Genomic DNA, 26039 nt, shown 5'->3' on the forward strand with positions numbered 1-26039 from the left:
TAAAAAAAAACCAAACAAACAAAACCCAAACTATCAAGATATAGAAAAATCACGAAGAAACCAAAGATACTATATTCTTATATATTCTTATAAGTAAAGAGTAATTCAAGAGAATTCTAACATATCTGTCTTTGGATACTTAAGAGTGCTTATAGCACTTTTGGGGGAAAGGGGAGGAAAAAAAAAAGGAGGGGGAAAAAAAAAAGCCAAGGTAGAAAAAAAAAAATATCCTTGGGATCAGTCCCTAACTGACTGTAAGTTTTACGTATCAACTTTATTAACAGCAAAATCTAATAAAGTTTATTCTTGCTTTTTAGTAAAATCATTTGAGTGAATACATGTGAATATTCACATTTGAAAGTCACAAAAAACTAACAGGACACAACATTAGCAAAAAGAGTACATAAAGCTATCAGATGTTAAAAAAATCCAATTATTGTAAAATAATCTGAGATTTTCTTTTTCACTGTAACAATCATTCCAGTTAAAAAAGGAAAATAATTCCATTATTTTTTTTTTTTAAATGCAGACCTTTCAGAGTAGAAATATCTCCTAAAAACCTTAAATCTCACTGACAAAGCAGAACTGATGTATTTTTACTTAAGGATAATGTAAGGTGACAAGATCACATGAAAGAAAAAGAATTATTTGAAAGCAAAACAATCAAGATAGATAGTAAAAATTCAGACACGAGGATATTTTTCTCCACTTGTGTACATAACAAAAACATCCTCAATTTAACTGCAACAGAGAAAAAAAAAAAACTTTAAAAAGATATCTGAAAAATTAATGGAGCATTTATTACTGCTGCAAGAATTCTTAAAACTCTTTATAACATGCATCACTAAATAATAATTCCACATCTTCTCTTGTGGCCCGTGTGACTTCCATGTTAATCCACAAATAAACAAAAAAACCCATCAGATTTCATCTGCAAAAAGAAGTGAAAAGTATGTTTGTAAAAGCTGATTATTAAATATTATTTGTAGTACTGCAGTGCTCAGGCTCAAGTTAGGGACTGTGATTCCATTTTGCTTGGTGCTCTACAAAAATTAAATAAAAGACCCAATTCCTTATTTTACTGTGAAAGCACCAAGAACATTTGGATTCTGTAGGCTGTATTTTAAGCTGCATCAAGAAAAGTTACGAGTTGCCAAAAGAACAAGGAAGTTCAATATATTCAGGATAGTTGTTCCCTACTTTCAGACTCAAACTGTTAAAATTTCCCTATTCCTTGGTTTATAGTTTTACTGATGTCATACATAGGCATACTTTCTTTTATGTAAACATCAAGGGAAATTAAAATGTTAATCACATTATTCACGTAGCCCTTTGTTGTGAGAACCACCTATGAGAGATATTACAATACGTATTTTACATTGCTAAGAAAAGACTCGAGTCACTTTAATTTTTAAATCTTTATTAGATGGTAAATGTGATTTCATTGCCATTTCAATTATTTGAAGCGTGGATTTAAAATAAAGCCGAAACACAGAGTGGTTATTGTTATAAAATCTGGGAAAAATGAGACATCTGTACATTTTTAAACATATAAAGTCAGCGTTGCTACAGACAAAGTGATCAAGTTTATTATGCATGATTTTACTTCTTGAAAAAAAAAAAAATCTATACAACAAAATACATTTACCTTGATGATTACAGACCATATGCTAGATTATGATTTTAATAATTTTTAGGACATTTGACAATTGTATGTCAAAATGGAGAGCAACTAGGCATCTGCTATATAAATTAATTTTTATTACTTTTTATAACACGACTTTATGGAAATATGTGGCATTTTAGCCTCCTTTCTCTAATCTTTCACGGTTACGTTTGTGCAATAAAGCAGAAGGGTGGCTGCAGTAAGCTTTCTCACCGTGCCAAGCACAAAGCTCAAGCAGTGGGCTCATTCACTAAGCTCACGGGCCTTGGAAACATAGGTCTAAAAATGCTAAACTCAGCCTCCCCTCAGCTGCACAGAAATACGGTTTAAATTGAATTTCGTTAAAAGTTATGTATAGTTGAGAGCTTCGGGGTCCTTACACACAGAATTTTCTTTGTCTAGTTTCTATATAATTTCAAACACACTTTTGGCTTTGCTTCACAACTTACAGTAGTTAATAATCGGGGCAAAATAAATATTAAAACATTACAGCATCCCCTGTTTACATTGATCCCTGCTAAATTCATTCTTATTGTCCACAAACACGTTTGTTCTCACAAGGCCCCAACTCGACCTGAAAAAGCATAGATGCATTGCAAACCATAGAGACAAGTAATTACGCTCCTTTAAACCCCTTCCTCATCGCATACGGATTTTTTTAAAGGTAATTATCAGTGGACGCTTGCTTTGCTTTTATTTTCTTTTCCTTTTTGACTGTAAGCGGCAAATAAACAGCTACAGCGCAAACTGAGACGTTTATTCGGTATCGTCAAGCTAGCAAAGCATTAGATAATAATAACAATAATTAAAAATAACAACAAAAAAGATTTACTCGCTAATCAGGCTCTGTACAAGACTGCAGCCTTTCAGGAACCTTCGGTAGGCTATCGATCCGCTAGTGAATTACCTCCAGTTCAGCCATAGGTTGCGGGCACCGCCATCCCTCGCTCGTCCTCGCGTTGACAACACTCCTCCTCTTGCCATCGCTCCGGGAAGCCAGAGGATTCGTCAGCCCCGCGTGTCTGGTGGGGTTGGCGGCAAGAACAATGAATAAAATCGTTATTAGCTGTTTAGGTTGGTCTTTTTTTTAAAAAAAAAAGGGGGGGGTGGTGTAAGTTCTCAAACCTCTCACCCTGCGAGCCCTTCAACCCTCCCTCCCCGCGGCGACGGCCCCCAAGCCCGCCACCCCGACCCGGGCAGGGCAGCGCTGCCAAACAACGAAGAAAAGCGCGTTGCTGGTTGTTTGGGGTTTGCTGAGGTCCCGGACCCCCCCTCCACCCGCCCCCTCCCGCCCCAAATCCCAAGGCACGAACTCGGCCCCGAGAATACGAAACACACCACCGCGTTGACACCGGCACTTACGCGCAGATGCCAAACCCGCGGCGCCCCGAGGCCCCTGACGGATTCTGACGGGGAGCCCGGGGCCGCCGCGGCCTCTGAGGGGGAGCCCGGGAGGGGCTTGGCGACTGGGGGGGGGCGGGAGGGAGCCGCGGCCGAGCGGGGGGGGGGGGGGCGAGAGGGAGCCGCGGCCGAGCGGGGCGGGGGGGGTATGTGCGTGCGTGTGTGTGGAAGAGGAGGGCCGGGCTTCCCACAGCCCGCCTCCCCAACGGGGCCGCGCTCCCCGGGGGCATTTTTGGCTTCGTTCGCTTCCCATTTCTGCGACACTGAAACTCGGTAACTTCCATCCGCCGCCGCCGTGAAGAGCCGCTGCCCCCCACCACAGCCGCCGCCGCCCCTCCTCCTCCTCCTCCCCGTGCGTCGTATCCCTCCGCGCTCCGGCCGCCCGCACCTCGCAGAGAAAGCGCCTTTCAGCCGCCAGCCCGCCGCCTTCCCGCCCACCCCGCCTTTGCCGCTCCGACATCTGCCTCGGCCCACCCGCTAATAAAACACGTAGCGCTCGCCCTCGCCCCTCTCCCCCCTCAGCCGGGCAGTGCCGGGGGGCCGCTGCGGCGGCGGGGCGGGAGAAAGGGGGGGGCAGGAGAACGCAGCTTCCCCCCCCCCCCTCCGCCGCCTCCCCTTCCCTTCCCCGCCGGGCCGCCCCCGCCGTCGGGCACTGAGGGGCGCGGGGGGGAGGGGCGCGGCGCGGCGCGAGGGGCCGCGAGGGCTGAGGCGGGGGGCGCGGAGGAGGAGGGGACTCTTTCTCCGGGCGGAGGGATCGCGCTCGCTCGCGCTGGCTGGCGGCGGCGGCAGCAGCGACGGCGTTGGCGGCGGGTTGCTGTGAGTTGTTGTTTCCTCCTCCTGCCCGTGGGTTGAATGGTGGAGCCGAGACTCTTCCTGGTGAACGAACAGTGACAGCTACCGGGCGGGCGGACGCGTTTCGCTGGGCCCCGACGCTGCCGCGGGAGCGCGGCCCGAGCCCCCCCCCTTCCCCCCCCTTCCCTTCTTCCCCCCCCCCCCGCCTCCCCTCCCCGGTTTTCGCCTCGCCATGTCCGGGGACGGCGGCAGCAGGCACACGGCGGAGCTGCGAGCGGGTGAGTGCCGGGGGAGCAGCCGTGCGGGGCGGCGGGAAACGGAGAGAGGGGCGGCGGGGAGGGGGGGAGGGAGAGAGAAAGAAAAGCCCGCGGGGAAGGGGCGAGCTCCAGCCCTCACCGCTTCTTCTCTCCCTTCAGAGCTCTACTTCCTCATCGCTCGCTTTTTGGAGGACGGACCCTGCCAGCAAGCGGCTCAGGTAGGGGATGGATGGAGGGAGGGAGGGAGGGGAGGGAGGGATGGAGCGATGGATGGATGGCGCCGCCGGGCCTGGCGGGGAGGGGGTGGTCGGGCAAGGTGGCGCGCTGGCAGCCTCGTCCTTACCCCCTCCGCTTTTTTTTTTTTTTTTTTTTAAACCGGTCCCCTTTTTCTTATCGCCCCCCCCCCTTTTGTTGTTGGTGCAGGTCCTGATCCGAGAAGTGGCGGAGAAACAGGTAAGCGGCGCCGCCGCCGCGCACCCGGCGCTCGCCCCGCCTGCGGCCTCCCTCCCTCCCCCTTTCCCTTCGCCCTCTCCCGCTTCCCCCGCCCCATCCCGGGCCCTGCCGGGGGGCTCCTCGGGGGAGGGCCGCCGCCGCTCACCGGGTGCCCTTCTCCTTCCCCTCAGCTGCTGCCCAAGCGTACGGACTGGACGGGCAAGGAGCATCCCCGCAGCTACGAGAACCTGGTAAGAGGAGCGGGACGGGGCCGGCCGTCCTGCAGACTTTATTTTTTTTTTTTTTCATTTATTTATTCCCCCTCCACCCCCAACTCTCCCTGAGCAGCCCAATAAAAAAACTGAATTTCCCGCAAAAAAAAAAAAAAAGGCAACTTAAAAAACCAAACCACCCACAATCCCCAAACTTTGGAGATTTTTTTTTTTTTAAGAAAAGAAAAAAAAAACTCAAAAAACAAACCACAACCTCGCCCCCCCCCCCCCCCCCCCCCCCCCCGTCTCCTCCCCCTTGAGGGGAGACGCGGGGCGCCGGGGTCCCGCCGGTGCCGCCCGCGCGCGCGGCGGGGGTAAATAACAACAAGGGCCGGCGGGCGCGAGCCCCGGCCTGCAAGTAGAGGTACGTCATGGACGTGGTGCGGGCGGCAGCGCGCGGGGCGGGGCCAGCGCGAGCGGGCGGGCGGGCAGCGGCAGGCAGGGAGGCAGCGGGCGGGGGCGCTCTCCGCCGCGCCGCCCGCGCGCACACAATGGCTTCTCCCCCTCCCCCGTCTCCGCTCCTTGTGTCCCTCCGCCGGACCGGGCCGCGGTGGGGCAGCGGGAGGGGATTGAGGGAGAGGTCGGGTCCCGGGTCGCTGTGCCTGAGGTGGTTTTGTCTCTTCCCTTCCTCCCCCCCCACCCCGTTCCCTATCGCTGTGCTGGGAAGTTGGGTTGGGGGCTGCATGGAGGGAAGATGGAGGGGGTTGGTTGGAGGCATCCTTCCTTGGTTCGGTGTGTACCCGCCGGTGCTGGCCAGGTGCGTTATGTGGCTTGGCGGTTCTTCTATGCAGCGGATCTGGTGTGTAGGAATAACTGGGCTTGCCAGGCTCGCATCACAAATTTGACTTGAGTGACTTTTTCTGTATCACCCATCGCCCCTTCTTTTTTTTTTTTTATTTAATCTCCCACTGTATGCTCTTCATCTCGGCTATAGATCAGTGATTAAAAAGGAAAAAAAGCATTACATTCCTTGTAGCAGTGTAGTTCTTGCTAGCAGAGAGGGGCCTGGATGTTTGTTTTTTTTTTCCCTAGTATGTTGTGAACTACAGTAGCTGGGAAAACAGCAATTAAGGTGTCTGAATTGTGTCTGTTAGCAACTTGTTTCTAGTGTTGTTTTCATTACAGGTGCACTGTTGTATAATTTAGTCTCTGAATTTCTGAATAAGATTTCAGAGGAAGACTGAGCCCTGCTTGTAATGTTCGTCAAAGCGAGGTTTCCCTTCGGGCTTTCTGGTTGGTTATAGTAGTTCTGAACTCCAGTACTTTGGAGACTTAGAGTCTTCTGAGAACTTTTGAGCTCACGCAAAAGGAGACGGAACGGTTCCCATCTATAACGTGTCCGTTAAAAACCATTGCGTGTCTGTTATTTTAGTTGTTATGAATGTTATGGTATGAATCATAGGTATTTATTGTAGGTGGAACAGCCTTGCTTACTGCATTGGTTTTCTCTGGAGCAAGAGGTGGATTGGCCCAGGCATTTTAATGCACGCGGTGTGGAAGAATTGATAGCCGTTGACTTGTTGAAAACATGTTCATACATACCAGCACCTTACAATTTTCCTGAAATCAAAGATCATAAAGAAATGCAACTGGGAATTTCGAAGTGTGGATACTTTTGCATGTCCCTGCCCATGGCAGGGGAGTTGGAACTAGATGATCTTTAAGGTGCATTCCAACCTAAACCATTCTGTGATTGTATGATGCTATGCTATTCTTATTTATTTGTAAGATCATAAGGCTGTACTGTTCATTTAAAACAATGGCCAGAAGTTGTGTGGTAAAACCTACCATGAATCTTTCTCTTTTTATCCTATGAATTATAAACAATTTGAGGTGCAGTCCTAGTGTAGAATGGAATTGGAGTTCTTCTATGTAGTCAGAATATAAAAGGATGTGAAGAAAGAGAAAGTGGGGAAAAAAGACATTTTAAAGGTTGAAGTAAGAAGGCTTGATGAGAAATAAGTTCATTCAGACCCTTCTTTCCAAGAACATCTTATGTTTGTTAGAATGCAGGTAATTAAGTCAGAGTAGGTACGTAATGACATAAGATGTACTTCCTCAGAATTTGGGCTTGATCCTGGATGTGTATATTTGGATATGCTAACTAGGTCCTTCCTCTTTTCTTGGTCTTCTGTTCCTAACAAAGTTTTCTTAGACTTCCTGATAAACGTTTATATGCCCTTCTGCACCTTGTCCCTATCTAGATGTTGAGGGGGGGAGAAATTGATTACTTTGTTCTTGATGCTTCTCTCCATCCTCTCTGCCCTTGCTTCAGTTGTCAGAGGTGTGTGAACTTTGTATCACCTGACATCTTAGGCTTGTGAAAGCTGGCACTAAAGTGTGTTTGCAGGGTGACAGTTACATTTCATATAAAAGAAGTGTTTTTCACAATGTCTTGTTCCATTAAACAAAAACTTGTTTATCTCAAACCAAAGAATCTTTAGCTTTTAAGATAGAGGCTGCTGATGAGCTAGCCTTCTGTTTCTTTGTTTATTTTCATTTAAAAATATTTCCAGCTTTAAGATGCTGACTCTTCTTTCTGAAGAAAGCATGTTTTCTCATGTTTTGGTACCACTTCTCAGACTTTAATGCTTTGAGCTTTTACTTAATGTCGTAGAAGGGGCTGAAGGGAGAAAAGCTAAGAAATAAAAATACCAGTAAAAGTAGTGTTAGGTGTCTGGCTTCACTCTAAGAGGGAATGTAGGGCTCTGGGTAACAGGGGATGGAATTTAATCCCAGGCTTCTGTTTTGTTGATAGCAAAATCATGCCTTTTATTATAAATCTGTTTAGCTGGATATTTTTTCAAGAGATGATGTTGTTCCTGGTTTTGTTCTCAGTTTGAAAAAATTTACTTATGAATTCTTATTAGAGTTAACTTTCTGTTATTAGACTGAAATTCACAGCCTTAGATATTTTATTTCTGTAACTTAATTTGGGCAAATAATGTTAAGTCCGATGCAATTTTCATCTTGTAAATTACTTTATTTTTTTTTGTTTGGTCAGTGAAAGTAAATGTTTCATTTTCTTATAAGCTAACACCATGCTGTGTGGGCTTGTAATGCTGCAGGAAAATACTTGAGTTCAGAAATGCCATTATACTATGTTTTATATTCTTAGGTGATTTTTCTTGAATTCAAATATTTCTATATTATAGTTTTCTACAGTCACCATTTGTGCTATAAACCACTTGAATCTTGCTTTGAGAGAATAATCTCTTATTTCAGAGTGCCAATCTCATTTTTGTATCTTCAGTATTAAGATTTCTATTTGCGGTATAACCAAAGGCTTTCTGAGAATGGAGTCTGTAGTAGGCCACTTTCAACCTAGGTGTGCCAAGGGTGGTGGGACTCTCCAATAACAGATCTCGGGTTGTTTTGTATTCTCTTGCATTAGTTGTGAAAACTTAGTAGTTGTAAGCCAGCTATTTTTTTCTTCTGTTTGAAAAACTGAAGAGTTCTCGTGATGGGGGGAAGAAATTCAGTTTTAAGAGCTGACAGCTCATTTTAGCAGAGCAAGGTGGCTTTGTGAATTGTTTATAGATAGTGGTGAATTGTTTATAGATAGTGGTTAAATGTGGTGTTTAGTTAGGCTTTAAAACACATTTGTTAGGGCCTTAACACACGAACATGCTGCGGTCCATCATTTGACTCCAGGGTAGTTGTTTTTTCATGTTTCATTTTCACTATGGGTGTAGCTGCTCTAATTGTGTGCTGTGGGTGAAAGCTATACATTTCTGCTGCATCCTTTGTGTAGGCATGTGCGGTCAGTCAGATACAGGAGCTGAACTGTCTGAAAAATGAACAGGATAAAAATCACTTCCAAATGGTTCAGCTGTCCCTTTGTGTGCAGCAACATGGGTCTTACCACCACCATGAGGGAGATGATAGGAGCGCGCATGGAGGGCTTGGCGAACATGTTGGGGTTGCTCCTTTTGTAAGTAAAGTGGATTTCAGCTGGATGAAACTGACTTAGAATTCACCGCAGCAAGATAGAGCTGCTGTAGAGAGTGGTTGGGGTTTTGTTGTTTGCTTGTTTTAGGGGTGGGGTTTGTGGTTTGTTTGGTGTGGGGTGTTTTTTGTTTGGTTTTTTTTTTTTTAAGGTCTCTTAGGGTATAAACATCATAGTGTGTGTGATCAGAACGATTGTGTTTCTTTTTCTCATTTAAAGTATTCACATAACTTTTTTTTTCTGTTGAATTAGAATTTTATTTGTGGTAGTGGTGGTTGGGGAAGGAGAAGGCAGGGAATTCACATCAAATTGGAAGAACGTGCAGTGAGTTTAGTAGGCAGTATGCCTCCTTGTTCTCAGGAACTGTTTATTACTATTTTGCTAACATTTGGCCCTTACTCTTCCCCTGCCCACAATTATTAAATGTGATTTAAAGTGAAAATGACAAAACTATTTTCAGGCCATCCCACTGTTATTTCTTTTTGGTTATGCAAAAGTACACAAAGTTATAAAGAGTATCTGAGGGACTGGGACACTGAGTACATTGACACTGTATTTCATTGTTCCTGTAATACCTAACATAGTAAACTCTTAGGCATCACTGTGGTTACTGTTTAATAATTCTCTTTCTTAATAAGTAACCGGATAATAAGTGGTTTATTTCTTCAGGAAATCTTGTGCTGTAAAGGTATTCAAAGAAACAGGGAGCAAAATTAAAACTTACATTGAATTGGAGAGCTGTGTTATCATCTAATTTTCATTATTAACAGTATTTTGGGGAAAGTCTTTTAGAAGGTGATCTGAAAGACTTGCACTGGATGTAAGAAAACCTGTTAAATGATTATGAGCCTTAGCAATGTTTTTGGTCTCATTATCAGTGCTTCTGTTGGACATACATCAACTTAAATTATTTAATTTTAGTTCTAAAAGACTAGTGCTTCTGTTGTACAGATTATTCCCATAGTTGTGAATTTAGGTGATGTTGGAGCGTCTCTTTTCAAACTATTTTGATGAGGAGGAACTCTAGTACATTGTGCGAAGTACCACGCTTTTGCTTGTTCCACAGATAGTCAAGAGGATTGGCTAAATCAACTGTTTTGTGCCAGTTCTTTTAAACAGAGACTAAGAAACACTGATGAGAGATGAGCTAAAGACAAATATCAAGTTTCTAAGGGGTACCTTTTATTAAAAAAAAAAAAAAAAAAAAAAAACACCAGAACAAACCCAACAAAAAAACCTACCACCAAAAACCCCACAAAACATTATGAATGAATTTAAGATGGCAAACAGGTACAGCTAATCTAACAGTAATATAGTTGAATTTCTTAGTCCATAAGGCTGAAAATGCTACTACTGTTTGCACCTTCTCGTGTGGTAAGTAGCATGCTTGCAGTAGTCTGCTTATACTAAGTTTGAGTTTATCTGCTCTGACCTCACACCTGTGAAAGCATTAAATAGTTGGAAAACTAGTATGTTCTTGGAATGGCTGGTTTCCTAGAGGTCTATTTCATTAGAGAAAAAGTAATCTCACATTGAAATCATAAGCATTCCTATAGGAAATAGTGGCTAAGTAGCTATATATTTTTAGCTCAAGCATGGTTAGAAAGTATATGAGAAATAAACACACTTTGGGGAAAATAGTTAATTCTCAAATTCTCCTCTCACTGTTGTCTGTCACCCTGCTCCCCTGCCCCCCCCCCCCCCCCCCCCCCCGCCAAAAAAAAAAAAAAAAAGAATTAGAATGCTTCAGAGAAAAGTAATTGCACTTTATTGCAATTCCTAATTTTAAAGTGATAAGGCAGTGGCTGGTGGTACAGGGTACTCAATTAGATTGATGGTCTGATATAGTACAACAATTACTATAATTCAATTTGGAGCTTGCTTTGGGTAATACGTTACATAGCAGAATAGTTCAGGCTGGGATAGCTGCTGGTATTAGTAAGATAGAGCTCTTGCATCTTGAAATATAGGTAGCTGACTGACTTACGTTTTGTTGTTAAATGTCCTTGTGTGATAATATGTTTTTCTGAAAGATATTTACAGTCAAACTTGTAGTTAAGCATGTTAACTGTAAGCATGGGGGGGAGAAGGGGAAACCTAGCAGCAGTACTTTGGAGAACGTTTTGGTATGCATAGTGCTTAAAGCAGAATCCAGAATAGGGTCATATTTTACTTCATGTCTAAAACTGGCAGCGAATAACTGCATTATGTATTACAAATTTAACTAAAGAGTCTAGGTCATTCTGTTGATGCATTCATTGTGATTCTCACGCTGAATTATTCTGCAGAGTCATGCAGAATGAAAATACAAGCACTTAGTTCTATTTCAAAGATAATAAAGATTTGAATGTTAGTCCAAATAGCTGTGTAGCCGCATTTTTCATATTCCCATGCTGTTTGTTTGGAATAAGTATAGTAGGGGGTGGTAGGTAAAGGGTGAAGTTGAGGGTAATGCTGCTTCTTATTTTCTAGAAAATATTATTTGTTCTTAAGATCTGAAAATTTTGTACTAGCTAACAGAGTTCTGATTTTTATTACAGTAATGGTTAAGAAATGTTATTAACTTGTCTTATGTGAAAAGTCTATTTGAACAAAAAGAGTTCATTATTACACTTGCAGAAGCATATCTTCTATGCACTTCTGTTGGAAGAAAAGAGCAGAATTAGATGTTGAAGAAAGCCTAATGAGAGGAGGAAAGAAACCAGCTCAAATTTCAGCTAGGTGGGAGTGGTAGAGAAAAAAAAAAAAATCTGTGCTGTTTATATACTGTTTGACATCAGTTTTGGCTTAAAACTTTAGAATTCCTTTTTGTAGAGTCCAGTTTTCGCTTTTCGTTTAGAGCTGTATGAATTTTAAGTACTTGTACATCTGTTATGTTTTTCCTTTTGCTTTTACTTTCACCTCCTGGAATCAGAGATTGGTATCAAGACAAATTTGTAATTCTATTGAGTTGTCATGACCTTTTCTGTTTCTGACAAAGTTTGTAAAGTGTCCTCTTAAAAAATAATTTTATTTCTTTTTTGTCACTTAGATCTGACTTGAAAGTACTCTTGACAGGGTTTTTTTTTGTTATTATTTTGTTTAAGAGGAGGACATAGGGTGGTAGGTGTATTTTATGTTGGTTCTAGCTTCTTTTTACAGTTTGTCAGTGCAAGAATTGTCTCCTGGTAGGCTGCACCTTACAACAGTCCAAATAATTTTAGCTTTCAAGTCACTCTTTGTCATTTAATATATGAAGTAAACTTTCTTACCTTGCCCTGTCTTGAGTTGTTGTTACCACATTGTGGTTCTCTTTTCTGCATTTTTTTTCCTTTTTTCAAAAGGGAGGAATTGGGACTAAGATGAATTTCTGTTACATGCTTTCTTCGTTTGTGAGTGCTACTGTAATGCTAATAGTCACACATACAAATTATTACTGGACCAGGCTTCCTAGAGAGGTGGTCGATGCCCCAGGCCTGTCAGTGTTTAGGACGCATTTGGGCATTGCCCTTAATAACATGCTTTAACTTTTTGGTCAGGCAGTTGGACTAAATGATTGTTTTAGGTCCCTTTCAACTGAACTATTCTGTTAATATTGTTATAAAAAGATGTTTCTTTTTTTTGACTGATGGAGAAGAAAGTACTTCACCTAGAGAAAACTTACATAATTGTCTGTTTTTAATAGATTATTTAAGTTCCACCACTTCCTGCTTTGTAGAAGGAGAAAAAGGGAAAGAAATAAGTCCAAATAAAACCTTTAATGAAATAAGAGGCTTTTCCTCTAGCAGATTTTACAGCAAACTGAAGCTTACTTTTTATTTTTAAAAGTTTCTTCTGTGTGCTTTAGTCTTATGTAGGAAAATAAGAGCCAAATGTTCGCTGTGTATGGTTCATGAAATAGTTTATAAACTTTCTGGAAGTAAGAAGAAATGCTTAGATGGCCAGTGTCACTTTTTTTTTTTAAGCGTACAGCTCAGTATTGTTGAATTGGTTTGTTAATGAGCTGGTTGTGAATGCTGTTTAGTAGCAAACAGACAATTGCTGTGCAGAAGCATCACAGAACTACTGAGTAACTTGGCATAAATAGCTGTTTTTACACAAGCGGACTTAAATGAGGAAAGACTATAGTGTGGGTGTAAGGTATGTATTTAGATGAGGTCTTTTATAGGTATGATCAAGAATAATACAAATAGACCCCCTTTTCAAAACATTTGCTTTAAAAAGTGCGCAGGGAATTGAGCCTACCTAGTTTCTGCTAAAATAAAAAAGTGAAAACATGGCTTATGACAAATCATGAGAAGTATGACTCAAGATGTCAGCTAGCTGTAGTTTTGGAATGTGTCAAAGCTTGTTTGCTTCATTTGCTTTAGATTTTGTGCGTTTGTGAGCATGTGTAAAACTGAAGGGTCTTGAGCAGGATAAAATGACAACTGCATTGCATATGTAGTTCTAATATTTGTGGTTAAACCAAAAAATGATTAATTATTAATCTTTGAGAGACAAGTTCAGATTCTGCAGATGTCTGCGGAAGTCTGGTTTCAGATAGAATTATACAAAGGCAGTATTTAAGTTTTTGCACTCCTTTTGATAGGAGCGAAGGAGAACAAAAGCTAAGGAAATGGATCAGGGCTGTTGATGGCAGAAACTGTACATAGCTTTGTCACTACTTAGGGCTCTCAAGCATCTATTTTGATTGCGATTCCTTCTTTAGGTAGGGAAAAAAACAGTTTTATTTGCATGTTACTGATAAAAATAAGTAAGAATAGCAAGTTCTGAATTCAGTTGATTATTTTTTGCCACTTATAACAGGCTGCCTGTCTGATGACGTTAAATTTAGTCATTTTAAATGAATTGATCTGTACAATCAACTGTAACTTTGTTAAAAAAAAATTTCTAATATTTTTTTTAAAAAAGCCTTTTTTAACTTGTGTGAACTTTGTAAATCATTTAACTTCTAGGCAGTCAAATTCAGACAGCTTGCAAGGCCTTCTACAAATGTAATATAATTCACAGAAGGAAAGCCCCTCTTTCCTGGAAACAGCTGAACATTTGCCTGCTGATGGGAAGTAGTGAATGAGTTCCTTATTTGCTTTGCTTGCTGTGCAGCTTTTGCTTTACCTATTAAACCATCGTTATTTCAACCCACAAGTTGTTTTGCTCTTTTACTCTTCTTATTTTTCTCCCCAATTCCACTGGTGGGGGAGTGTGAGCGAGCAGCTACGGGGAGCTGAGCTGCTGACCAGGGTTAAATAAAACACAGTAAGAGCAAAAGAGAAAACTTCCTCTTTCACGAGAAGGTTGTGCTGTTGTGGTGGGAATTACTGGTGTAAGCAAGGCTTCTCCAGAGCCTCCGTTTCAGACATCAGCACTCTTTATGTTAACAAACCGCTAGAATACATGAAGCGATTACAGTGTGTCAGCAAGATAGGAGCACATTTGATGAAGAATAAGGTATATTCCTGTTAATTGGGTGTAATACAGAAGCATCATTCTGCCTAAAATGTCAGTCATCGCCGTCTCTAGTTGCAGAATAACAAAACATCACAAGCTTTTACTGCAGTACTCTTTTTCTTTTGCAAAGTAAAACACAGAAGAAATATTTCAGGCTGTAGGAAGGATAAAACTACTACACTCCAAATCCTGTACGGCAACTTGAAGAAAACTGAATTTCTGTCCTCTCTTTTAATTTTATTATTTTAAGTTTTCTTTGTTATTGTCTAAGATGACAATAGATTATGCATTTTAACAATATTGTTGCTTAACCAAAAGCTTTATGGTAATAGGATTTTACTGTTGTCACATACATTTTGAAGCTTTTTTTTCCCGTGTTATAAAATGTGGTCTTCTGATCCAGAATTATAGTAGTTGAAAAGAATGAACTGTTTTTATCTGGGCAGTCATTAATACTGGTTCAACATTGTTATAATCAGGTGGTGAGAAGATCTGTTGCTGATAGTAGGAGTTTGTTTTTGTACTGTGCAGCTGAAAACTATGAGCAGTTACAAAAACTGGTCATGTTTGTAGCCTAATAGAGGACCATGTATACCAATTTTAAAGTTGAATTACTTAAAGCCAACATTTTTGTTTAAAAGCTTTAGATGTAAAAAACCCAAAAACCAGTTGTGGAGCTTCGACAAGGTCTTATTACTTAGATGAGCTGAGGCAGAATGTTTTTGCGTTCTCTTCTACAAAGCTATGTTATTTATTTGGTATCCAAGAATTTTGTAAAGACTGCTGTTCTTACAGTCTTTGTCTCAATTTTTATCTTACAGTAGCTTAAATTGATCAGACCACTATTTAAATATAATATCAAATATATATTTTACATTTTTTTACTATGATTATAAAGCAGCTTATTAGTCTTTGACCAATTGTGCCTTAAAGTCAGAAAGTAGTAAATACCAACAGTTCTTTGTACAAAGTAGCATGTACTGAATAGAAGAATTAATTAGGACCAGCTGGAATGAATTATTGTACTTAAAGGTCATTATTTGTTTTTAACTTTAATATACTATAATTTTCTTACAAATTTGTGTAACAGTCTGGAAAGAAAAAGGATTAAACCAGTAATTCTTCAAAAATATTATGTTCTTTATCAAATGTTTTGTTTGCTCTTTCATATAATAGGTGAAATATTACAGACACTTGGCACCTGATCACTTGCTTCAAATATGCCATCGACTTGGACCGCTTCTAGAGCAAGAAATTCCCCAAAGTGTCCCTGGAGTGCAGACATTATTAGGAGCTGGCAGACAGTCTTTGCTTCGTACAAACAAAAGTATGAAAATTTTATGAGAATTTTGAGAGTTCTTGATATTTCATGCCTCTGAGTTTTCACATGAAAAAAATGCTTGCCTACATTTTTTGTGTTATTCTTTTAAAACAGGTTGCAAACATGTTGTATGGAAGGGATCTGCTCTTGCTGCACTACATTGTGGGAGGCCTCCAGAGTCCCCTATAAATTATGGCAGTCCACCTAGTATAGGTAAGTCAATTTTATTCTGGCACTGCCATTGTAACACCTAACTCCCAGGGTGACTGATTATTGTCATGATGAGAGCTAAGTACCAGTTCTGTTCAGATTTGTCCTTGTTTGTCGTATACTCTACCTTTAGTATATTTTTATTAAGATGTTGTCATATTTACCTGTTTGTATGTGGGGAAAAATTCGGTATTGTAAATTCATATACTAGCTCTGTTCTGAAGCTAATTTTGTCTTTGAAGAATGAAATGGAATAAAATATATTTCAACAGTGAATACATACAACTAAAACTCTTGCTCTTAAAGCTGTAATAAAGCTGTCAGTAGCTAAATAATTAGTACTATATAGCAACTTAAAACCAGAACAGCATGGCCTGCACCTGTTATTGAGGAGACTAAGTCACATAGGCTGGTAATGGTTTTCTCTGGAAAGATTTGAGTATCTTGTAGAAGTTATTCTTTCTGCTCTTTGGTCTGTTCAGTAACTTTGTAGCTGCGCTTTAGTTTGCTATGCTGTATCATGAAGTATGCATGTGCTGTCTGTACTGTTGAAAAATTGAGAAGGTATGGGATATTTTTTTCTTAGTTATTATTTTTAAGCTGTCATGGTTACTAAAACATGTTTGTTAGCTTTCAACCTTTTAATAAGAAGTTACGGATATTTTTTAATTGCTAGAAGAATCAAGGTGTGTGATGTTTTAGGAGATTCTTTAAGGAGCATCCTTTTTCTCCTGTCCTGGATAGGAAAATGTGTAAAATCACTTGTGTCTGTGCTGATATCCCGGGAAGAGGGAACAGTGAAGACCAGATTGCCAGTGTGGATTATACCAAATAGTAGTGGTTTATACCAAAACGGTAGTTGCAGATAGATGTGCAGTGTTGGCTGACAGTGGGCAGAGAATATCCAATTGATTGGTTCCTGATCAGGTGCAGCTGCTGCAAAGACAAAGGTTTCTGTGTTGGCAAAAAAAGAGAAGACTAAAGATATATTGGGGGAACTAATGAGTAACAATGTACTAATAATATGTAGCCACACACTTTTTGGAACAGAGGCACTTTTAATATGGTAACTTGCCATTACAATTTTTAAATCTCCAAACTCCTTTTGGAGGCTATTGATAGCCTGTAAGTTTTCCATGAATTGGGAGAGGTATGTGTATATATACATAAATGATTGAGAGAGCTTAATTTGGGCAATTTATATCATTGCTAATGTTGATGAAACTCAAAATCTAATCTCAAAATGCATACCATTACACTTTACCCAGAGAATTATAGTTCTCTCCAAACAGCTGAAGCAGAAGCATGCTACCGCTAAGAAGCTCTTAAGTTGAGCACAGCCAATTTTTACTTGGTCAGATGGCAAAGTATTTGGTGTCCTGGTAGCTCGTCCATTTAAAGCACAAGTTGCATGCTTTCCATGGTGTTCCTGTAGACACTTGGAATATAGGAAGACAACATGGTTTTGCTGGGTGTTCGGAGCTAAGTTTTCAGAGCCTCCTCAGCTAGTATGTGTATTGGTCAGAGGTGGTTTGCTTAAACCCTCACCCAGCACCTGCATCCATTCAGTGTGGTTTTGTTTTGAGCTGCTATTTTGATATTCATGTAGAGAGTTGTTTCTGTGTTGTGCTCTAGATGTGGGGGAGAAAATGCTTGTTGCTGAATAGAAGAATAATATTCTTGAGTGGCTGTGCATTGGCTTGAAGATTGTAAAATCGGAAAATCTTGGACTAGATGAGCAGCTATTTCTGCAAGGTGGCTGGAGGACTAAACTTTCTAATAGCTAAGATTTTTTTTTAGTGGTTGCCTTACCTTTTCCTTTACTTGGGAATACATTTTAAAGCATGTTGGAGAAATCAGAGTGGAAGAGGACTGTGTTGCATTGTACTGTCGCTTACTCTGTGGTATATAGTTTTTAAAGGGAAAAAGACCTGTGTATGAAATCCATGGCAGCTGGAGTTCAAAGAAAGTTGTAGAGTTGCCATGTTAGTGGAATTAAATGTTAAGAAAAATAACTTTCAAACTCTTTTTAGGGAAGAATAAGTAAGGCTTTCTAAATAAATGTTATTTTTATTGAACCTTTTGCAGAGCACCGAATATTTGCAAAATTACAGTTATTTCAACATACCACTTTTTTCGTGACCAATAATTTCCTTTTCCAAACATTGAGATAAGTGCTGGTAACTGAATGTTTTTAGCTGTGAAGTGTATTTGGATTTTTTGGATGTCTGGTTCAGAGCTGCCTGTGAAAGCATTTGGTTTTGATTTATCCTATTCTAGTCTGATATTCTCAATGCAATCGTGAACTGAAATGACACTTCTTTTATAAACTGAAGTAGAAAATTTTGTTCTGTTTCCTTAAATAACTTCTCAGTTTTCCTTTAGGAAGGCTGTATTTTCTGTATTTGCCTAACAACAACAAAAAAGGAACCTACTATCCTTCAGGCTGTATGAATTTCAGGTGGAGAACCCGCTAATGGTTGAGGAACAGTAAAGTTAATTCAGGCTGCTTTTTTGATATTGGACATCTTACAGAAGGCAGGAGGAAAATAAAAACAACCCAAAAGAGAGTGCTTGATACATTTAGTATTACTAGCTTGGAGAGTGAAAAGAGTTGTCTAGCAGTCCCTTTTTTTTCTTACTATTTTTAACAACTCTGAATGTCTTGATATTCATTAGAGGTGTGTCTAGACTCTCAAGTTATGAAACCTGATTCAGTATGGGTAAGAGTTGTAAATGAAGCATATTCTTCAGCTGTCCTTCCAGGTTTCTTCTGAATCTGTTTCTATTTTTGTGCAAGTGGAACGGGAAGGAAGGTGGGTTCTGTTCTTCGGGTTAAATACAACTTGAGAAAGGAAGAAAATGAAAGATAAGCCTTAATGATTCTTGTGTGTGCTTTTTAAAGTGTAACTTATAGTTGGTACAAAATAAAATTGAGTTTACCACAGACAAGTGGATAAAGCAGATTACTGTCCCCCATCTTTAAAGGGATATTTCACATTCCAGGATAAGGCCATGTAAATAAGATGATGGAATTGGTCACTTTGATTAAGGAAAGCAAGCCAAGGGGAAAAATAATTGGCACAGCTAATACTGCCATATCTTTCAGATCACCAAATTTATCTTCCTTTTACAGATTGATGTTTTTTGGTCACTTTGATTAAGGAAAGCAAGCCAAGGGGAAAAATAGTTGGCACAGCTAATACTGCCATATCTTTCAGATCACCAAATTTATCTTCCTTTTACAGATTGATGTTTTTATCTGAGCTGCTTGTTCTATTTTGAGTGGGGAGTGAGTTAGAGACGTTCTAAGACTTTGAAGGCTTTCATGTTGGTGCCTGTTGCATACCTTTTGAGTGTGAGAAAACCTGCTGTAAACCTGCTATAATTTGAAAACTCCCACCACTTTACCTTCGCCTTTATGTTTCATTTTAAATTGTTCTACGGGAAATCAAGCAAATAAGGCGATCTTGACTCTGAGATGTGTGATTTTCAGATTAAAGTTGTTGGCAGCAACAAATAATAACAGTAGAAGTGAAATTTTAAAAAACAAAGTTCCATTTTACTAAGTTGTTTTAAGAGCCTAACTTCATTCACAGCTTAGGCTCTTCAGTGGCCTTTATAAAAAAGGAATTTAAACTCTTACCTGTAGAGCTTAAGGTTAGAGCCTTTGGGTAAAGAATCCCATGTTTCTCACCCTACCCCACTTTCTTTTCTTTTTTGTTACTTTAGTAGAAGGTTGTGACCAAGTTGTTGTATTTGACCCTGCTTTCAAAGGAGGATTAGACTGGACGATTTCGAGAGGTCTCTTCCAACTTCAACCATTCTGTAATTCTGCAGTAACAAACTTCAAAGTTATTCTGGCATTAAATCTGGTGAGGGACATGAAGGAGCACAGAAAGGTCTTTTACAGGTCTGTCAGCAGCAGAAGCAACAGTAGGGCTTGCTGCTGAATGAAGTGGGGGACCTGGTGACAAAAGACCTGGAAAAGCTGATATATTCAATGCCCTCTTGGCCTTGGTCTTCACTGGTAATATGAGCTTTCAAAAATTCCAGGCCCTGGAAACCAGAGGGAAGGTCTGGAGCAAGGAAGACTTTCCCTTGGTGGAGGAAGATCAGGTTAGGGAATGTTTGAACAAAGTAAGTCTGTGGACCCTGATGGGATGCACCCCTCGGTGCTGAGGATGCTGGCTAATGTCATTGCAAGGCCACTCTTGATTATCGTTAAAATGTTCATGGTGGTCAGGGGGGTGTCCTAAGGACTGGAAGAGAACAAGTATCACTCCTGCCTTGAAGTGGGGCAAGAAGGAGACTCTGTGTAACTAAAAGTGGGTTGTGCTTGCCTCAATCCTTAAGGCAAGTGACAAAAAAAATAACCCTGGAAGCCAACACACTAAAGACAAGAACATGGTTAAGAGTGGTTGGCATTGATCTATGAAGGAGAAATCATGCCTAATAGTCTTTTAAATGAGATGAGTGGCTTGGAGGATGACGGGACAGTAGTGAACGTTGTTTATCCTGACTTCAGCAAGGCTTTCAAAACTCTCTCCCATAACATCCTCACTGACAAACTGATAAGATACGGGCAGAAGTGCTGGACTCAAAGGGTTGTGATCAGCAGAATGAATTCCAGTGACTGACATGAGGGCCAGTCACTAACGGTGTACTCCAGGGATTGATACAAGAGCCAGTATTGTTCAACTTCTTCATTAATAACTTGGATGATGAAACACCCAAGTTTTGTAGACAATGCAAAACTAGGGGTAGTGATTGATGGATCAAATGGTCTGTACTGCCATTCAGGGGGGACCTTGACAAGCTGTAGAAATGGGCCAACAGGGAACTAATGAAGTTCCACAAAGACAAGTGCAAAAGTCCCGCCCCTGAGGAGGAATAACCTCATGCACCAGTGGACACTGGGGGCCGACTGGCTGGAAAGCAGCTTTTCAGAAAACGAGCTGAGTGTCCTGGTGTTCAACATGTCAGATGCTGAGTCTATAATGTGTCCTTGCACAAAACCTGGTCTAGTGGGAGGTGTCCCTGCCTATGGCAGGGGGTTTGGAACGAGATTGTATTCAGGGTCCCTTCCAACCCAAACTTGCTGGCTTTTTTCATAGAATCATAGAATGGTTTGTGTTGTGCTGACCCTGCTTGAGCAGTGGGGTTGGACTAGACAATCTCTAGAGGTTCCTTCCCACCTCAACCGTTCCGTAGTTCTGCAGTAGCAGACTATTTCAGTCTTTGAGGCTGCTCAAATTGTGTGAAGATGAGCCCAGTTACCTAAAAACTAGAAGCCAATTCAATTTATTTGGAACCAATTGGTAAACAATTGATAGCAACTTAAAAGATAGAATTTGTGGAAAAGTGTTTTTTAACATGTTCAAAATAACAATAATATATGTGGCTTTCTGAGGCATTGGATTCTGCTGATCAGTTAGCATTATTTGTAAATATGAAGAATCCCGATTTTGAAACCAAAATGTCATTTGGAACTAAGTGGTGGATTGTCATTCTGTGTTGCACAACACCCACTTAGTAACATCTGCTTTTTGTTTGTTTGCTTGGTTTAAATCTTACTTATTTTTAAAGCAGGTTCTTATGTGAAAGTAGTAGAGAGGCAAGTGAAGCTAAGTTAATTCCCTTAGTTGGCCAGGCATTGGATGGGAACTCTTTCTGTGCAATGGCCATTTCACAGTGCCCTTCCAGCAAGGAGCAGGCACTCTGTTTTGTTGTTTTCTTCTTCTTCTTTCCAGCCCTTCTTACTTCTCTTCATGTTGGTTGACTTGCTGTAAAGCCCAACCAGCGCTCTGTAACTCTTCCTGAGATAAGGGAGGGAAAGAGGATGAGACTTTATTATGTGTGGTTTCTGGCTCCCACTGCAGCTGTGTAACTAACTGCTTGTACCTTATCACTCTTCCTGTGATGAACACCTTTGTGCTTACTCACTCATTTGCTTGAGGCCAGGCAAAATTTAAGCAAAGACAGAAAACTGCTCATATGGCTAAAACAAGAGACATATTAGACTTGCTGTCACAGGGGTTTCTAAAACTTTTTCGAAATGCAGTTAAAATCAAACTAAAACAGATTAGAGACCACATAAGGCCTGACAAGCATTGATGCTAGATATGGGTAACAATCGTTATGAAACCAAAGGCCTATAATTAGTACAAAGGCATTATTATTAACAGTTGGTAGCCTTTTTCACCTTGGCTTGCGCTGGAAAAATCAATGTTATTGTTCGGCTGCAGGAATTTATTTTTGAGACACGGCTATTTTTAATTTTTACCTGTACTCTAGAGGAAAAAAGCAAATGCTATTGTGCTAGCAAAGTGTGCAGGTGATGCATTGGAGTCGGTGTTTGGAGTAAAAAGTGGAAATAGGTCAGTTAGAGAAATCAAGCTGGATTGCTTGGCAAAGTCAATGAGAGTAAATATAAATGTAGTTAAATGGAATGCCATGTTGAAAAACAATGGTGGATGTGAGAATTTTGTTTAAAACAACAAAAAACAGTTTGATAAGTCTTTTAAAAATTACATGTTTCCGGGACAGTGTTCAAACCTGCAGGAGATTGATTCTTCCCCCTCAGTTGCATGATCTTGGTAAAAAATTTTCTTCCCATAGAATGTAAGTTCATAATACATATTTTTTCCATGTCAAATCACTTTTTAATTCACTTAATTTTATTTGTAACTGATTTGGGGATTTTTCTATGGTTTACGTTTTGATCAAAACCAAAGAGTGAGATAGGTCCCACTTTTCTTGTATCCAGTGTCAGTGTTGCCTCTTATTTCCTCCAGTAGGTTAATTGGTACTGAACAAAGGACATTTCACCTGTTGATTTTCCCAAGGATATGTGAACTCATAGCAAGTTGCCCACAACCACTTCACATCATCAAGAATATAATCAGAAATACTGGCTTAGGTTGTGTTAAACTTCATCATCTTCAATGATTAAAAAAACCACCCCAAACAACAAAACATACTCAAATATGAAATTTATCTCAAGTACTTTAAAAGTTTTTTTATAAATTCAGATGTATATTACAAATTACATGCTAATATGAAGTCATTTTATCCTAAAGAGTCTGCTTACAGTTTCGGTTTACTGACAGGACATCTCTGCAAATTTAACTTTTAGTTTAGCTTTTTTCCCTTTTTGTGAGCTATGGTTTCATTTGAAGGCGTTGCTAGAAGGTGATTTCCAATAACCATCTCCGTCTTGCATTAAGAGCAAGCAAAAGGTAACTTTGGAGTAGGTTGAGATTATTGTGTAAGATCACTCTATTGTTGTGACAAAGACCTTCCTTATTCTGTTAGTGTGTGTGTGTATGTGTGGTTGGGTTTTTTTTGTTTTGGTTTTTTCTGGGTGGGGGGGGTGGGGTATGTGACTTTTTTTTTTTAACTGTAGGATGATTTGTGAGAAACCCAAACTGGATTTATCTTGTGACTGAACTAATCTTGGTTCCCTGCTGTTCTAAAGCAGACTGTTGGCAAGGAAAAGCTTTGTCATAGAGCAAATGCAACTGCGTCTTTTTCTTGTGTAAGGGGAGGGTGAAGAGGATGTAGTAGAGCCTTAAGGCAGTAGTGGCACATTGACTAGAAGTGCCTCACTCCACAGCTAATGATCCTGCTCCTTTACAAAGAATCTTGAGCTAGGAAAATTTCCTTGAATCCTTGGGCTACCTGGGCAGTCAACTGAAATGTTTCAGGGCTGTTCTTATGGCTTGAGGCCAGTGGGTTTGGCAGTTGTCCATACCACTAAGTGCTTTTGCTTCTTATAGAGTAGCTACAATCCAGTTTGCGTATTTAATGTAGTTTGACCTGTGCTGACTCATGAACCAGTGTCTTGTTGGTCTGGGCCAAACCCAGGCAATGCCAGAGGTTTGTAGCTATTTCATAGTTGATTCTATGGAGTGAGTGTGATTCAGTGCCCAGACCCCTGCCCTGGTCCTGCTCGCTTTGGTTGTACAGTTACAGTCTTGGTGACATATAAGAAGTGGCTAACCAGAGTAGTAATGAAAGTATCGGCTACCTCTCTTGGCACTGATAGATCTCATTTTTCACGTGTGGACATTGTTGGGTGCTTATGTTTTTACTTTTCATGTATTCAGAGGCTAGAGATCTGAATATATTACCTGCTTTATCATAATTCTGTGGGATATAAAGTGTAGAGCCATTGCCATTCCTTGGTCTAGTGGCGATATGGGGAACTGTTTGACTAATGTCTATGTTTTATACTCTGCTTATACTCTGTTGCTTTGTCATTGCGTGAGTAGCAGTTTAATATCACTGAGCTTTATTTTCTTTGCTGAAGCTCTTTATTGAAGATTTCCATTTTGTTAAAACAAAGTAGGTTCTTGCTCCTGGACCTTCTTAGCTTTTAAACTTGAAAAAAATCCCAAACTCTTTGAACAATGTTCTGTTAGTCAAAATCAGAATTTTCTGTAAGGTTTTGGTGAATTGATATTTAAACTTTTTTTTGTTGTGTTTTCTTTTGTTTGTTTGTTTAGCTGTAGTGGGTAGCAATACTCTTAAATAAATTGATTGTCTTGCAGTGGTGGATGAATGTTTGTGTAGGCCTCAAAAAAAAAAGGTTGCCTTGAAGAAGGTTTGAATGTTTGCTGATCTTTAGTTAATAGCTATGTGGAAGTTCTTATGCTTGTTAAATTAGAGGTAGTTTGCTCCTTCATGGAAGCTGCCTCAGTCCTGAATTTCTCACCCTAGGTATGAAACGAGGAGCATACATTTCAGCACTTAAAAATCCAATAGAACTTTCAACTGTATGTTCTGCCTTGCAGTTTGGTACTTTTTTTGCATGTATCATGGGCTACTTTTCTATGTACTTTTCCCTAACTATGGCAAAATGAGAGAATTACTGCAGTAAGCTTTTCATATGGCAGATGGTCCAGTGTTGAAGTAATAGTTCTCCAGCATGGAAAGTTCTTAGTTTATGAACCCAGTATAAATGCTGTTTTTTCTTTTGTCTTTCCCCATTTGGTAGTGGATACCCTGTTTTCAAGAAAACTAAATGGAAAATACAGACTTGAACGCCTTGTTCCAACTGCAGTTTATCAACATATGAAGATGCACAAACGAATTTTGGGACACTTATCTTCTGTATACTGTGTAACTTTTGATCGGACTGGCAGGCGAATATTTACTGTAAGTACAAAATCTTTATTTCTGTAGGTAGAGGTGGGTTGGTTTATTTTTTAAGTACAGATAGCATGTCACCTAATTGTTACCAAAAAATAAATGTAACAATGTTGTGTGTCAAGGGCAGATAAATGCTTTAAGTACTGTTAATCTTATATGCTTCTTAATAACCATGACTGTTTGCATGTTGAAATAGTTTTGGCATACATGTCTTAAGGCTAGATGTGATGATAACTGCTGATCTGTGTAGTTCAGTCAGAAAAGTCGTGTTATTTTTGGTAGAATGGAATTACCATGTAGATTCTTCTTTCTGGACTTGCATTCTCTAGCAAAAACATAAGCAAAAGAATGGACCATTACCACAGAATTTGATTAGGAAGGCAGAGAAGGCATCAGTATGTAGTTCAAGATTATTTTGACTCCTATCTGTAACTTTTGTTAAATTTAAAGAATTAAATTTAGTAGTCTGGTGATACACTTAGATTTAGTGCAGCGTGCTAATGGGAACAAGAAAGCTGAAAACTCATATGGTGCGTTGTAAAAAAATAGTGGTTCACAAGGAATTGTCTTTATGAGATCCCAGGAACAACTTTTTTTTTGTACCAGTGTTTTCAGTATTTTTAACTATTTCTTTTTTTTTTTTTTTTTTTTTAAATACTGGATGGATGTCTGAAATCTGTACTGAAATTGCAAGTTTCTCAATGAATGGGAATTATAAAAACAGATAGGTGTCAGTGTAGTCTGGATTTTTTTTAAGTAGACAATTTCATTAGTGCCAAAGATCTCTTAAATACACACCTCGTGCCAGTGTGGGACACTTTGCTGCATTTATTGCCTTCCCAGAAACACTGGACGTAACTGATAAACCCATGAGTTTCATTGTGTACATTCTAACTTCATGTCAGTTCTCCTACTTTATGTATTACAGTTCTAACTTCTATAATTCTTTCAAGGCATTGGTAAATATAATTTCGCCATTTTGCCCACATACACTTTGCTTTGTTGCATAGAGGATGAGTGGTTGCAGGGATGGGACACTTAGTGTTTTGAACAGACTTCTTTTTATTTGTTCCCTTGTTCAGGCATAGCAGAGGTGTTTTCATATTTCTTTAGCTTTCATTGGCAAGCTAAGTCCCTCAGCAGTAATAGGCAT

At 40.2% G+C, this 26039-nt stretch overlaps 1 protein-coding gene and 1 long non-coding RNA gene across 2 annotated transcripts in view; one reads left to right on the forward strand and one right to left on the reverse strand.

The window, feature by feature from the left end:
• Positions 1-566: 566 nt before the first annotated feature.
• LOC309669803 lies at positions 567-3161 on the reverse strand. Its single transcript, XR_014268943.1, has 3 exons — positions 3029-3161; positions 2574-2688; positions 567-931 (listed from the first exon to the last, which is right to left on the reverse strand). It is a non-coding gene; the product is annotated as an uncharacterized lncRNA (long non-coding RNA).
• A 930-nt stretch (positions 3162-4091) lies between these two features.
• Positions 4092-26039, forward strand: part of PHIP (PHIP subunit of CUL4-Ring ligase complex) — a gene marked incomplete at its 5' end in the record, with an annotated part of 109430 nt that continues 87482 nt past the window's right edge. Inside the window, 7 exons of the mRNA XM_082481492.1 lie at positions 4092-4137; positions 4276-4334; positions 4540-4569; positions 4740-4799; positions 15376-15526; positions 15635-15733; positions 24732-24892. Coding sequence (XP_082337618.1) covers positions 4092-4137; positions 4276-4334; positions 4540-4569; positions 4740-4799; positions 15376-15526; positions 15635-15733; positions 24732-24892 — 606 coding nt within the window. The remainder of the gene's footprint in view (positions 4138-4275; positions 4335-4539; positions 4570-4739; positions 4800-15375; positions 15527-15634; positions 15734-24731; positions 24893-26039) is intronic.

This window comes from Vanellus vanellus (assembly GCF_965231255.1).
Source record: "Vanellus vanellus genome assembly, chromosome: 3".
NCBI lineage: Eukaryota > Metazoa > Chordata > Aves > Charadriiformes > Charadriidae > Vanellus > Vanellus vanellus.